Consider the following 14747-nt stretch of genomic DNA (forward strand, 5'->3'; position numbering starts at 1 on the left):
GAGTGAGACGTGGCTCCGGGATTGCTCAGGTCCGGACATTGCAGATGCAATTCCTTCCAATTATGCCATTCTTCGTCAGGATAGGGTTTCTGGCAGGGGTGGCGGAATTGCAATTGTCTACAGGAATGTATACACTTGTAAATTGGTAGATGCCACTCAAAAAGATTGTGAATCAGCCCTATTTAAACTGACCATTACCCCCCAATTTACGTTGTCAGGATTATTGGTATACCGTCCCCCTGGGACAGCGAGCTCATGGATAACATCATTACCGGATTTTTTAGCTCCAGTACTGCTCAAAGCGTCGAATTTTACGATCTTAGGGGACCTAAATATACATCTAGAAGACCACGAGTGTCCTTATAGAAATCAGTTTCTCTCCATTCTGGAAGCTTTTAATCTTCAACTTCAAAACACAGGTCCCACACATTGTGCCGGTCATTTATTAGACCCGATTCTGTCCAATCTTTCATTAGACTGCTCTCGAGAAGCCCTACATATTGCCTGGTCCGACCATTTAGCCGTCCCTTTCTCTTTAGATATGGCTGAAACAGCAATAAGACCTGAGGTGGAAACTGCTAGGCCAGCTCGAAATTGGGGGAAGATCAACATGCCAGAACTCAATAAGCTGTTGATCAAAACACTTCCGTGCACTGAACTACCAGTTGCTGCACTCAATTGTACCACTGAACTCTGGCTAACTAATGCTGTTAATTCGGCGTTACCGATGACATCGAAGTCTGCTTCCTTACATCATCCCCCGGCTCCGTGGTACTCTGAACAACTTAAATGCCTCCGCTCACAATGTAAGACCTTGGAGCGTAAATGGAGACAAGGTTATTCCCCCTCACGTAAAGTCATCTATAAAGAAGCCTTGAAAAAGTACCACAATAGCTGTAAAACTGCTAAAGCAGATTATACTAAAAAAACTGTGACTGATGCACTAAATTGCCCAAAGGTACTATTCTCTGTTGTTAAAAAATTGACCGGTGCAAATTCTACACCTCCCCCCCCGGCACTTGATGCCGCCCAGTGTCAATCCTTGGCAGATTACTTTATAAATAAAGTTGATCTTATCTACGACCATTTTACCACACTCCCATGGACTACTTCTACTGTCCCTGATATGGTCCAGGAACCGGTGAACACCGCCATTGATGCAGTAATCACTACTTGGCAGCCTTTAGATGCCATCTCCTTTGTCTCCTGCTTAAATAGTGTGCGATCGGGCTCCCCACGGGATGCTCTCCCGGCCAAAATATTAAAACAATTAGATTCCCTCACACACCCTATTATTATCAAACTACTAAACGCTTCTCTGAGTGAGGCCCATGTCCCCCAACCTTGTAAACACGCCATGGTTGTACCTTTATTGAAAAAATTGGGTGCAGATTCTTCCAACACTGCCAATTTCCGCCCTATATCATTGTTGCCTATCTTTTCGAAGATACTGGAGAGACATATCAATTCCCAGCTTTCCAAACTGGTCGAAAACACTGCTTTTCTCCATCCTTCGCAGTCGGGCTTTCGGCCGCGGCACTCAACTGAGACTGCCCTCCTGGGGGTAACAGAGAGTCTTAGGCACGGTGTCGATCAGGGAAACACCATGGCGCTCATCCTGCTGGATTTGAGCGCAGCCTTCGACACCGTGTCGCATTCCATCCTTATTGACTCTCTGAAATCTCTAGGTGTGGCAGGCCAGGCCCTGGCCTGGGTGGTGTCGTTCCTTAGCGACCGAACCTTTCAAGTGTTTTCCCCTAAAGCAGCTTCCACCATCTGCCCATCTTCCCGCGGCGTTCCCCAAGGTTCAATTCTTAGCCCTTTATTATTTAATATTTATGTTAAACCCTTGGCGACCATAGTTGAACAGGCTGGGCTAACCTTGTTCTCCTATGCAGATGACACCCAGATTGTCTTCTCCCTATCAGGGAGAGATGAGAATAGTACCTCCGCACTCAAGTCTGGCCTCATCCTTGTGGCTGACTGGATGCGGAGAAATTGTCTCAAGCTGAATGGGGAGAAGACCGAGGTGGTCATTCTGGGTCGGAACAAACATCTCTGGGGCCCCCGTCATTGGCCCATTGAACTGGGAAATGCGCCAACACCATCCTCTGCAGTCCGTAACCTGGGCGTCATTATTGACGACAGGCTAACTATGAAGCAACAGGCCACTAAGGTTGCAGCCATTTGCTTCTCAACGCTGCGGTGGCTTCACAAGATTTTGTGGATGCTCCCCCTCTCCTCTCGCAGAACCGTAGTCCAGGCACTTGTAACATCACGCCTGGACTATGGCAATATTCTCTACCTGGGCGCAGATAAAGCTACCATACATGTGCTTCAGGTTGTACAAAATGCGGCTGCGCGCCTGCTAAAGAACGTCCCTAGACGCACTTCAGCCGCTGCCGCCTTGCGTGACCTTCATTGGCTGAGCGTCCCCGAACGTGTTAAATTCAAGGCACTCTGTTACATGTTCAAGACCAAACAGGGTAGCGCTCCAGCTTATATTCAAGGGTTGGTAAAACCTTACAGACCCTTGCGCTCACTACGGTCGTCGGACACTGGCAATTTCACAGTGCCAAGATGTAAGCTGACAAAAATGGGAGGCCGTTCCTTTTCTATTTTGGGCCCTAAATATTGGAACTCCCTCCCACTGGCACTAAAGTTAGAGACCAACTTACTTCGCTTCCGTAGGGCTCTGAAGACACTACTTTTCACTAAGCGTAGCCAATAGTTGGTTGTGGCCTCAAGTCAGGTGCTGCACCGTCCTTTTTTCTACAGTCTATCCCTGGCGCCGGGAAACCCACTGTGGGTAGCTGTGCGCGATAAAAGCTTAAATAAATAAAATAAATAAATAAATTGGACCTACATGTGAACGTTAAAAAAACGTTTGTCATGGTAGCAGGCAGTGGGAAAAAATGAGGAAAGGACATCTATCTCAATAACCAAAAACTTGAGGTAACTGCCCAATACCCGTATTTGAGAATCATGATTGACGAAAGGCTGAAGTGGAGACCAGCAGTAGAGGCAAGGTGCCATCTTTTTAAAAGAGCCATAGTGGCTCTGATGAACTTCTCTCAGAGATTGGGGAGGAGAGCACCAGTGGAGTTACTAAAAATGTATAGTGCCAAGTGTCAGGCTATTGCACTGTATGGGGCGGGAGTCTGGGGACACGTAGACGTTAGCGCCCTTCAGGTGGCAGAAAACACCTTCCTCAGATTCCTCTTAGCAACACCAAGACGTACTTCAATCTACGCATCTCATTTGGAACTTGGAATCCCCTACTTGGAGGACTTGTTAAAGATTCAGCCATTATTGCTTTGGCGGCGCATATGGACCTCTGATAAAAATGTGCTGACACAGGCAATCCTAGTAGACTCAATGGCCCTTGACCAATCTTCAAAAATAACATGGCTTCGGTACATCAGAAACGTCCTCAAAGATCTTGGCTTGGAGAAGTATTATCTTCAACCTGAAGGTATCATTGATATTCCAAAGAGAGCGTTGAAAGAACTGGCCCTGAGACACTTAGAGTCCTGAGGCTGACTTCTGACTCGACAAAACCCTTGGTCCTTCATGCCAACTTGATTCAGTTCACATACTCCATCCAGCCGTATTTAACATTACAGACTAGTACCCATGATAGAATGTTACTGACAAGATTCAGATTAGATTTTTTTCATAGATTAGTAGCCTTTCCCGAGAGAAATAGATGGGACCCAATTCTCCCTGTTTGTCCCTGTGATGAGGAATCTGCACAGACTAATTTACATACAATATTGTTTTGCAAATTCCATCATCCACACAGGAAAATTTGGCTACTACCACTATTAAGGCGTTGGGCACTTAGACAGTGTCGCCCCGCAATGCTACGCCTCCAACTGCTAGAATCGGAACTTGTTTGTTATCTTGTCCTTAATTTTCTAAAATGCGTTATGAAGCATAGGAAAAATCTGTAAAATTCATGCCGGATTTCGCTTCAGATAACGTAATGAAATAACTTGATGTTTTGTTTTAAACATATTAATTTGTTTCTGTCTGAATTTTATCCTGTAATATGATCTTTCGTCTAAAACAAAATTGTATTATCAAATGTTGCTTTTATGGTTTTCCAATGTGTAAAGCCGAATAAAGAAAGAATTAATAATTAAAGGGGATTATAGCTGTATTTTATAGAAAACTGCAATCCCATGCTCTAAAAAGTATGCTTCTATATTTCAAATGTGCTTTAGTGTCAAAGCTTTTTTTTTGTTTCCCGTTGGTCTACCTCTCATGGCATCAAAATGTAAATCCTTTTGGTGTGCCCTAAAATTGCAGTAAATGTGTCTTTTATTTTTAGAACGGCCTTGTCATCTTATACAGATAAAAATGACAGAATTGTGCCCAGGAAATGCCTCATTTTTTGTTAGAAAAAGGGGTCACTGTGCAAAGCCTACAATATGTGTAAAACGAAGAGCAAGTTCTCTTTCTATGCTTGATACGTTGCTCTTGTTTTCTTCCCATTATCTATGACGGAAACACAAAGCATGGATTTCAATACTAAGCTAAAATTCGCAATTAGGATATTCCAAACACACATTTTCATACATCTGACCCTTAATTCTGTACACTGCGCACGACATACATGCAACATTATACAATAGTTCATCATGTAGTATGTAGCTTCATTTCGGAAAACAATAATTATCACACTCTGTGATTATTCTGAGCGACATTTCGTCCTGATTTCAATTGCCTACAACTCTAGAACAAGACCCACATGAGGAGGAAGAAGTACACAGTGGGAGTTTCTAGAGTAGGGTGAAAAGAGAAGGATATTTACTGTTAGGAGAAAAACGCAAAGTTTCGGTACATACTTGGGAGCCTTGATTGTTTTCTCAGTTTTTTCCGGATATGGGATGATCAGATCAAAGGCCGATTCCGGTTTCTGGAGCAGGACTCCTAATTTGCTCTTGATCCCTTTTGCCCTGAGGAGAGAATATATAAAACAGTTTTGTAATCACTGCTACAATTATTTATTCCGTCTATCTACTAGCCTCTGTACAGATGATGTATTTTTTCTTTATTGCGCTCTATGCGTCACCAATGTGTGCTCTGAGTGGGATGTTCTTTTATTGTGGCACTAATAGAAACTATTGGAATATCACACTGCAGGAAATTATCTCCAGAAGCACAATAATACAATGTGTATAGTTCATTACTTACCTCTCATGTTATTTATATATTTTCCGCAGTGTGCGTGAATGCATAGTGGTGGGTTCGACTTGGAGTGCCAAATATGATATGATATGATATGATAATATGATAAGATTTTTTTTCACAGAGTGTCTTCAAAGTCCAGGGCCAACAGAAGGAAAGACTTTCTCAATCTCTGTCCTCCATTACTCAATCTAGATGCTCTCTATGACCTTTTTCAGCCTTGCCTCTTTAAGGTCACCTACCAAATAAAACCTACCTCTTATGAAAATATGTCTGAACTCAGAGAATGTATAAACTCTCATCTGGTGGATACTATGGATACAGCTGGTCCCTCTACAAACTAATACCTTCTGAAATGTTTTGGTATTTCTTCATCTTGTGCTTTTAGATAAAATGTTTATCCTAGTGATGCCATATCTCTATTAAAATGTTCTATCCTTTTTCCTTACAAATCCCTAAAATTTGTTTGCCTTGTGTATTCCCCTCCTTCTTTTATACTGTTCTACTGTGGTGCATGGCCATGCTTGTCAGATGTGCCATCATCATCCATGTTGTGAACACAATGGTCCCTCACAAGAACAATGAGAGAAGGAATAAATATAGAAATACAATTAGATCTATATTATGCTGTCCAGCCAGACAGGAATCTCTTTACTCACCTCCTTCCATAATGTTCGCAACTGTCTTTCTCAAGATCGCCGGCTTGAGTGATCGCACTCGTCCCTTGCTCGTGGATCCCCAATTTCGTTGATCCCTTCCTATTATCGGTAAGCCTCCTCCTCCTCACAATCTCGCGTGCATGACCATGCTACTAGATGTGTTCACTTAGTGGTTAATTCCTTCCATAACGTGCGCATCTATCTTTCCCCAGATCGCCTGCTCGAGTGATCGCACTCGTCCATTGCTCATGGATCCCCCATTTTGTGGATCCCTTACTAGTATCGGTAAGCCTCCTCCTCCTTACAATCGAGCGTGCATGACTATGGGGATTTGATATAATACCCCAACTTGATGCTTTCCCATTGTCCACCTTAGGCTTTCGTGCTCACCTGCCCAGTTGGAAAAACATTACACCACTGCAGGCCATTCCTCTCTTGCAGTTGGTAAGTCGACCCCCTTTTGACAGGCTTTTCACAACAGTCACAGAATAGCCCTGTCACTTATCTTAACATCGTTACCTGTAGGTGTCGCACTGCCATTCACCTCTAGATAAGGCTCACTTAAGCCCCTGTTCGGCTTACTTCTCACTCTAGAGTTTGCACGACTGTCGCATAAATCAACATTTTAAAGCTTACCTCCCATTTACCTTATCCTTTTGGTTTTTCCCCCCTCTGCTACTCACTCCAGAGTCTGCATAGCTGTCACATGATTTGGCATTGTGATGCTTACCTTTCGTTTACCCTATCAGTTTGTTTTTCCCCTCTACCTTTTCTCATTTTTCCACAGGCAATCACTGAGGCATGTAACCTAATGTACTGATGATGATCCTCAATTCTATGTATGGATCAAAATGTCATCGACTCCTCAGCACCCTAACACAACCATAATTATTGTTTCAAATGTGTAATGTGTCTTTTTTCATTAATCCTTTTTGAATTGTTGGAATTTCAAGCACTTAGCTTTGCCTGAGTCTTTCTGTCCGTTTCTTGCTTGACGCAAGACTTTGTTCCCACTTCATTGTTTTTCCTAATTTTTGTTATATTAAAGAGATTACTGTCCGGCTGGACAGCATAATATAGATTTAATTGTATTTCTATATTCATTCCTTCTCTCATTGTCCTTGTGAGGGACCGCTGTGTTCACAACATACTGATACCCAAGGATCCTGACCAATCCTATTGGGTTCCCTTGTCTTCAAATAATATCAACATCCGTGTTGTCTCCACTCCATTCTTCCTTTCATGAAATATTCAGGTATGTGTTTTCAGTCATCCATTCTTGACATGTACTACCTCTTTTTGCTATTATTTTTCCTTATTCTTTTCCTTCCCTCTTTTTTCCCCTTTTTCTCTTGTCCCTCCTGTATTAACATAGATCCCTTTCCATATGTTCCTGTTTCTATATATTGTTTTACATGCTAATTGCAGAGAGCATTATCCCACTTGGTAAAGTCTGCTCCAAATTTAATATTTATACCCCAGCTAGTGGTGGCTGGCACAGGTAAGAGTGGTGCGGCAGGGCAGGGCAGGGGCATGTCTGGTTGGGGGTCAGCGAAGTCAACATACGACGGGATAAGTTAAATTAAATTAAAAAATAAATAAAACCACTTCCCTTGCTCTCGCCACATCGCCATCTCAGCTTATTTGATTGTTTTAGGTCTCATATACATGAGTGTCCTTTAAAAAGGTACACCACATACCCAGGGCAGGTGCGACCCAGGCTTAAAGGAGGATGCCGCACTGATTGTGCCACCCACCTAAGGATCCTGTTAAAAATGTCTCATACTCTGGCTGGCCGCTCTCACTCGTTGCCAACTCTGAGCAATGACGATGGGCGATACCCATGGGGTAGGGCCCACCACTTTCTCAATTATGCCTGAACGTTCCAACTTCTCCATTTCTTCTTCCGTCTTTGGCTGGAGATGGAAAGCAAGTCACTGATTTTGTAGAGCTATTGGCTGAATGGAGTAGTCAATGTGCAGTCTCACTTCTTTACCTCTGAGGCAGCCGATGCCTTTGAACAGTTCTGCAAACTCATTAAGGATGGTGGGTAATTCTTCCTCTAGTAATCCGAGGGCAAAGAAGATCAGATCAAGTACTTTGGCTGTCTGCCTGCTGACAAGTATGCCATGCCCTTTTCCACTACATAGATGACAGTGTTGATACTTGTACTTTTGTGGGAGACCAGTGATTTGAAACACACATTGAAGGATATTGGACGTGCTTGTCCCTGTGCCAAGATCTTGACCGTTGCCTTTTCCAGCTCTGGGGGTTTAGATAGGGGGCAGTATATGTCAGCTGACATTAGTTTGATGGATCCGCTGTCAATGGTTGCCGTGACCCTTTGAGGCCCTATTAGAAGCTGATGATGGAGCAAAGTTTCGCACTTAAAGCGACTTACTTGGACTCAACACTCTCAAAATAATAAGAAATGTATTAACCAACATGTTTTGTCTGCTAATAAATGCGCCACACGACATAAGAGGCATCTAAGGGACGCTTGTTTATGTGCTTTTACTAAACTGTAACGCGAATGCATTAAAATGGCCGCCGCAACGCGGGAACTTTTCTACGCATGCGTCTGTCATACTCACGTGACATGACGTATTCTTAGGCTTGGTGGGAAATCTTTGCTTCTGCACACTAGAACTAAAGATGGCTGCTCTATGTTCTCATGCGCTAACGCTTGCATTGCTGCTTTAACTAAGTTATTCGTTTTGCCTAATCCCTAATGCTGTAGTTAAATAAAGTAATGGGAATTGAGTAGAGATAAGGGGTATACAGTGCATTTATTTATTCTTTGTTCTAAAACTGTTCTTCTTTGACTTTGCTATTAGCTCGTGTTGGGACCAATCAAGTACAGTGTTGCTCCATCTTGGGTCCTGAAACTGAGCATGCGCCGAATTCACTCGAGTCTACAAGCCATAGGATTGAATTCATGCCAACTCTCGACTTGCTAGAAGACGTTCATGGGAACCTGACCTCCTGAACCTCCATGGGGATGTTAAATTATACATTGTATTTACTATTGGAACATTCATTGCCGGGTGGAATAAAAGTGCATGGGAAAATAAAATATTGGGCGGGAACATGGATCTGAATATTGAAGAGCATGACCTCATAACTGGTATGGTGTGATGACCTCTCCTCGTCTTTTGACCAATCAACTTGAGGTAATACACACATTTGCAACATTAGGGGGTGGTACACTGCCCTGGAAAATGGTATAACTAAGGTAGGCTTAGCTAGTTAGATTGTCCGACTTGTCTGAATAGCTGACCTGTCACTGACTCAACGCACTCAATAGGCGATCGAGAGCAGAGGTGCTGGCGGAGCACTCTGTCAGAAGATTTGATAACCCAATTGGGGTTCTGGGAAGGAGATCAATAACCCAATCGGGGTTCTGTGGGAGAAGGTTCGATAACCCAATCGGGGTCCGACTGTTAGCTGCAGAGAGGGGTGTGATGCTGGTGTTGCACTTTAGCTGTGGGTGCTGGTCCTGACCTGCGGTGGTCTTGTCCTGATCCAATTTGGTCCGTACTTATCCTGATTCTGGTCTGCACCTGTTCTATCCTGTTGCACCTGCACTATAGGGGGTCCTGTCCTTTATCCCAGCCCATGGCCAGGGTTGGTCTTCACACCATTCTAGGTAAATATAAAGTTTCGTGGGTATGTCCCCACCGAGACCAGGAAGACGGTCACCCAGGCCCTCGTCACCAGCCGTCTGGACGATGGCAACTCCCTCTACGCCGGAACCACCGCCAAACTCCAGAAGAGACTCCAGCGGATCCAGAACACCTCAGCACGACTCATCCTGGACATCCCTCGCCGCAGCCACATCACCGGACACCTGAGAGACCTGCACTGGCTCCCGGTCAACAAGAGAATCACCTTCCGGCTCCTCACCCACGCACACAAAGCCCTACACAACCAAGGACCAGGATACCTCAACAGCCGCCTCAACTTCTACGCTCCCAAACGCCAGCTTCGATCGACCAGCCACGCCCTCGCCGCCATCCCCCGCATCCGAAGAGCCACCACAGGAGGAAGGTCCTTCTCCTACCTGGCCGCCAAGACTTGGAACTCCCCTCCTACCCACCTCTGCCTGACCCAGGACCACCTCGCCTTCAGGAAGCAGCTCAAGACCTGGCTGTTCGAGTAGTAGCGGACCCCCTCCCCCCAGCGCCTTGAGACCCTCCGGGTGAGTAGTGCGCTATATAAATGCATTGATTGATTGATTGATTGATTATGTCATTGTGCTGTTTCCCTGTTCTTACCCTTCCTATAATTCAATGCTTAAAGAACGTTTCATGATACTTTCACATCATCTTGCTTTGATTTTATTCTTATTTGATCAAGCTCTGATTAATTTAGTAGGGACTCTGACATTTAAAGAAAATATTTAGATAAAGCGTTTAAATCTTTCCCGAGTCTGTGGTTATTTTATGAGTGCAAATGATTATTTACTACCTATTTTCTTGCAAACTCCCTTGATCCCTTGGGACTCTAGGTACCGGTGACTAGGATTAGTAAGTCAAGGTATAGGTCCTAAAAGGTTAAATTAAATCACTGGTTAAGCGTAGGTTTACCTGGTAAAAGTGTGTATTTTTTATGGGCCCAGGTGAGTATGGTAAAATTCTGGGCAGGTGAACCCGCGCTCTATCACTGGTACTGTGTGAGCGGTGACGAGGTAACCAGGACCCGCCGATTGTAAAAACAGTGTGAACAGGTGTATTCCTCTGTGTCATCATCCATGTCTTCTGGTGTTGTGGGGCTATTGGCGAAAGCCTGGCCGGTTTCCATCTGGGATTGCTCTTTGATGACCTGCAGACTTTCGTGCAGTGGTAAAATTTTCACAGGCGTAACATTTCTTTCCTTTTGTGAAGCACTCTGCAAGCTTGAGAGGAGGTCCTCCTCAAAACCCACAGTCTTTGCGCTTTTCTGGAGGCTGCTTTCAGGCAGCTGGACAACGGCAAGGTTGGATGATATTAATTGGTTCAGGTATAATTGACCAATGGAGGCAGCTTGCAACAGAGAAGCTCTTGTTTTGGATAGCTCTTCATACCGCCCAAGTGTCAGGATGCCCTGGAGTGATTTTCCGGATTCTTGGAGAATCGTCGCTCTCAGTTTGGATGAGAAGCATCCCTGTATTACCTGACTTCCTATTTCTTTCTGTTTATCTTGGAAGCCACAGATGCTTGCTAGCTCTATGAGGCGACAGTGGAAGTGGAAGGTGACCCTGGGTTTGTAGTATTCCTGACGTGCCTGATGGAACACAAAACATTCATAATTTCTATGAACTATCGGCTCAAAATGTGTTTTTAGAGCCCTGAGTAATGTTGCATTTGTTCTGGGTGTTGCTTCAACCAAAGTCTTGTATATCTTGTGAATGCCCGTTCCTCCTAGGTGCAAGAGGAGAGCCCTGTGCTGTTCAACTGCGATTTTGGTGCTCTAGAAGTAGAATTGAAGGTGCTCTACCCACTCCTTCCATTTTGGTGCTAGTGCAGATGGAACTCTATAGCCGGTATTGAGGCCATTGTGCTGTCAGGTCCCAAGGGTTCCCGGGCGTCACCCGCTGTGTCAGTGGTGCCTTGCAGCAGGAGCGCTGAGAGCCACGTGGAGTGGTGTTGCACAGCTGCCTATCAAAGGGCCTCTTTACTCTGTGGATACTTCAAATCGGGCTATAAGCCACTCCAGGGATGTGGCGTGGGCAGTGCAGGATCTTTATGTCCTTGGCTGGGGCCCTTTGCACCCTTATGAGTAAGCAGCCTGTGTGTCCTGTGCCTCAGCAAGGAGATGGATTATGGGCAGTGCATGGATTCCCCCAAAACATCTGTGCCCCTGCTGGTGACCTGGCCTGATGCACAGGTGTGCAACAATTTGCAGGAGGGGCAGGGCTGACATTATGATGTGCCCGCAGAGGACAGGAGGGGGGACAAGTGTTGCCACTGTGGATGCTGACTGCCACGTGGTCGTAGGGCCTGTGGCTTGTTCTGCGGGGGAGCAGGGGCAATCACCACCTAAGAAAACGTGCTGCTGCATGGTGTGTCTGGTGAAAGGCTGGATGCGGCGCGTCCATGGACAGCACATGCAATGCAGGAGGCAAGACGGGCCGCGCCAATGCGGTGTGGTCGCTCTTCTCTGGCCACTGTGGTCCCTCAACGCTGCAGGTGGGCAGCTCCAGTAGAGACTGGCAGCGATGGGTGGTTGCAGGGTGCGAGGTTGACTACCAGCCTCATTGCCAGTGAACTGTTAGCCCATTGTGTTAGTTCAGGGGCCTAGTGCAACATCATGAATAAGGCACGGAGGCAAGGGCTATTTGTTGAGGGCTGGAATGTAAATAACTATGAAGCCATCCCCAGGATCTTTTATTAGTGCCTACGCAAACCGCGTAGGATTCAACCAGTACTCCCACGCACACGGGTGAGCAACACTCAATCACCCTGTACCGTGTAGGGAGATGGAACAGTCCACTCCCATCACCTCACCTCCCACACGCGGCCTACTTGCTCCTTCCCCTGCATCTTTACAGCTGCATCCTTGCACAATAGCCAGACGCCAAGCGAAATTAAGTGATTTAGCCAATGCTGGTTCCATCTGTTTCACATCAGGGCAATCATACACATGACCACTCTTCTCTCAGAACAATGCTGACATATGACAATAGAAATTCGCCCCTGTTTTCGGGAAAACAAGAACATTCCATTTGTATGCAGTCCAGGAGGGTGTGGGGTCAGGGGGCAAACAGACGACTAACCACTAACTCTTCTATTTTTAAAGGAATACTTGTACAAACCAGAAAAATACAATATGTTGAATACATGCTTATTAGACTCTTTCTTCAATTGCATTCCCTTCCCTCGGCTCACCTTTTCTGTTCCGGTAACTCATATTGCATCCATCATAAAGGCTGCAAATAACGGCTGTCTGCTTCACAATACAGTGCATTATTCCCTAATCGCGCTCGATTAATGACTGCTCCTTTACGGGCTCGTGACAGGTAAATAAGACCTCAGCTCCTCGTGCTCTCCAAAAGAATTATATGTGATTAGCTTCAAAAGAAAGCTACAGCAGCTCTGCTTTTCAATAGAACAAGTGTGTATTGTGTGTAGTAACATATAATGTGTGTAATTCCCGTCAACTCCCTTATTTTATTGCTACGGTGGGTGGCCTCTCGCTGTAGCTGCAACTGCTGATCATCCAATCTTTGTTTCCAAACATTTCTTTACTTTCATGAAAGCACAGAAATTCTACTATGATGAGCTAATGTTTATTATTTTTCAGTTTTTCATGTATAGCCCTCCATCATGGTGAAATCATGTGTGAGATGGTGTGGCATTTCTGGATAACATTAGTTGGCTTTAGATTTCCAAGTGTAAATGGGACTACATTGTGGGCCACATTTATGTAAAGTATTGCAGCGCTGCGTGAAAACAGCGATGCAACACTTTTCAGTGCACCCTCCTTGCGACACCATGGATGTGCCGTATTTACTGTTCAACACTCCATGTCGCAAGGATTTATTGATACGCCAGTTATACTCACGTATCTGTAAACAGACGCAACTCCCGCAATGTCTCACTCCTTACGCCTGCTGTCAGGCAGACCTAAGGAGGCGTAAGTATTTGACGCAGTGGCGTCCTAGAAGTGTTGCTGTAAAATCTCTTAAATTTAACTACCACACTTCTACGAGAATTTTCTGAGCCCTTCATACATTATACCTGTTGCAGGTATAATGTAGCGCACAGGTTTACAAAGTAACGCATCTGCCTATATGAGTCACTTTGTAAATATGGCTCATATTTTACGCTGCCGCAGCATCACGAAAAGTGATGCAACGGCAGCATAAGTGCCTCGCAAATAAGGACCAATATGTTGATGTTGTATACTACTGTTATAAAGGCATCATAGACATTTAAACTGGTACATTTCATGGAAATCACCGAAATATACATTTACATGATAAAGTTTTAATAGAACTGGTGGACATACATTTACTGTATGGGCACTCATGCTCTGCAAAGCAGCTTAACACTCCACACAAGGGCCTTTACAATAGTAAACAAGTGCCTGCACAAAATATTAATAAATCAGGGCCCAGCGCCCGAATTATACCTCAGGCACACTGTTTCAGTTTGGGCTGTGATGCATCCCAAATTGTGGGCCTGGTGTAGATCGGAAAAGTGCACTTCGTTACACTAAAATCTGTTTCTTTCCTAAGCACAGTTGGGCATTTTGACCTGGGCTGAGAACTCATTAGTGAAATACACAATGGCAGTCCAAAACCACTGTTCCGAATTTCATTGGTGGTAGAACAGCCTCAGCTTGAAGAGAGGGAATGGATACCCCACATGCAGAGTGTGCATCCCCCCTGCAAAAGGGTATCTGCAGCAGGGTCAGACTGGCCTATAGGGCAACCAGTCAGTGTCTGATGGGCTGGTCTGCTAGATCAGTGTGTAGGCTGTTTTTTGCAGTTTTTGGTCCTGTTTTATGGCAAGGTGAGCCAGTGTTTACTGTTGCTCTCCCTGATGTTACCACAAACATTGCCTGCAGCAAACAAAAAAGCACGCAGTCTTCCATATCTTACAAAATATCCATACAATATGTGTTTAAAAGCCCAAAATGTGCCTGATTTGCAAATGTGGGACACTTTTTAGCTATCCAGTTCGCTAATGGGAGCCACTTTTAATTTGGGACCTGTGCGTATTTTTCATCCCAGTCCAAACTTGGTCTGGAGTATGTCTATGGTGCCCCCTGATCTGGTTACAAGGAGCACTCTGACAGTGCACTACCTTCCATGTGGTAAAATGTGATTCCAGAGAGCCTCTTTATTATTACACCCACATCTGTAATGCAGCACAGTAACAATGGCAAAAGGTTCCTTCATGAGCA

General features: G+C 44.9%; 1 protein-coding gene across 1 annotated transcript in view; it reads right to left on the reverse strand.

Annotated features, from left to right (window-relative positions):
* The window catches only part of LOC144755305 (regulator of G-protein signaling 5-like), a 281940-nt gene that overhangs the window by 97421 nt on the left and 169772 nt on the right, over window positions 1–14747 (reverse strand). Inside the window, exon 2 of the mRNA XM_078644104.1 lies at window positions 4854–4964. Within this exon, the coding sequence (XP_078500230.1) occupies window positions 4854–4964 (111 nt within the window). The remainder of the gene's footprint in view (window positions 1–4853; window positions 4965–14747) is intronic.

Source organism: Lissotriton helveticus, chromosome 1_1 (assembly GCF_964261635.1).
Source record: "Lissotriton helveticus chromosome 1_1, aLisHel1.1, whole genome shotgun sequence".
NCBI lineage: Eukaryota > Metazoa > Chordata > Amphibia > Caudata > Salamandridae > Lissotriton > Lissotriton helveticus.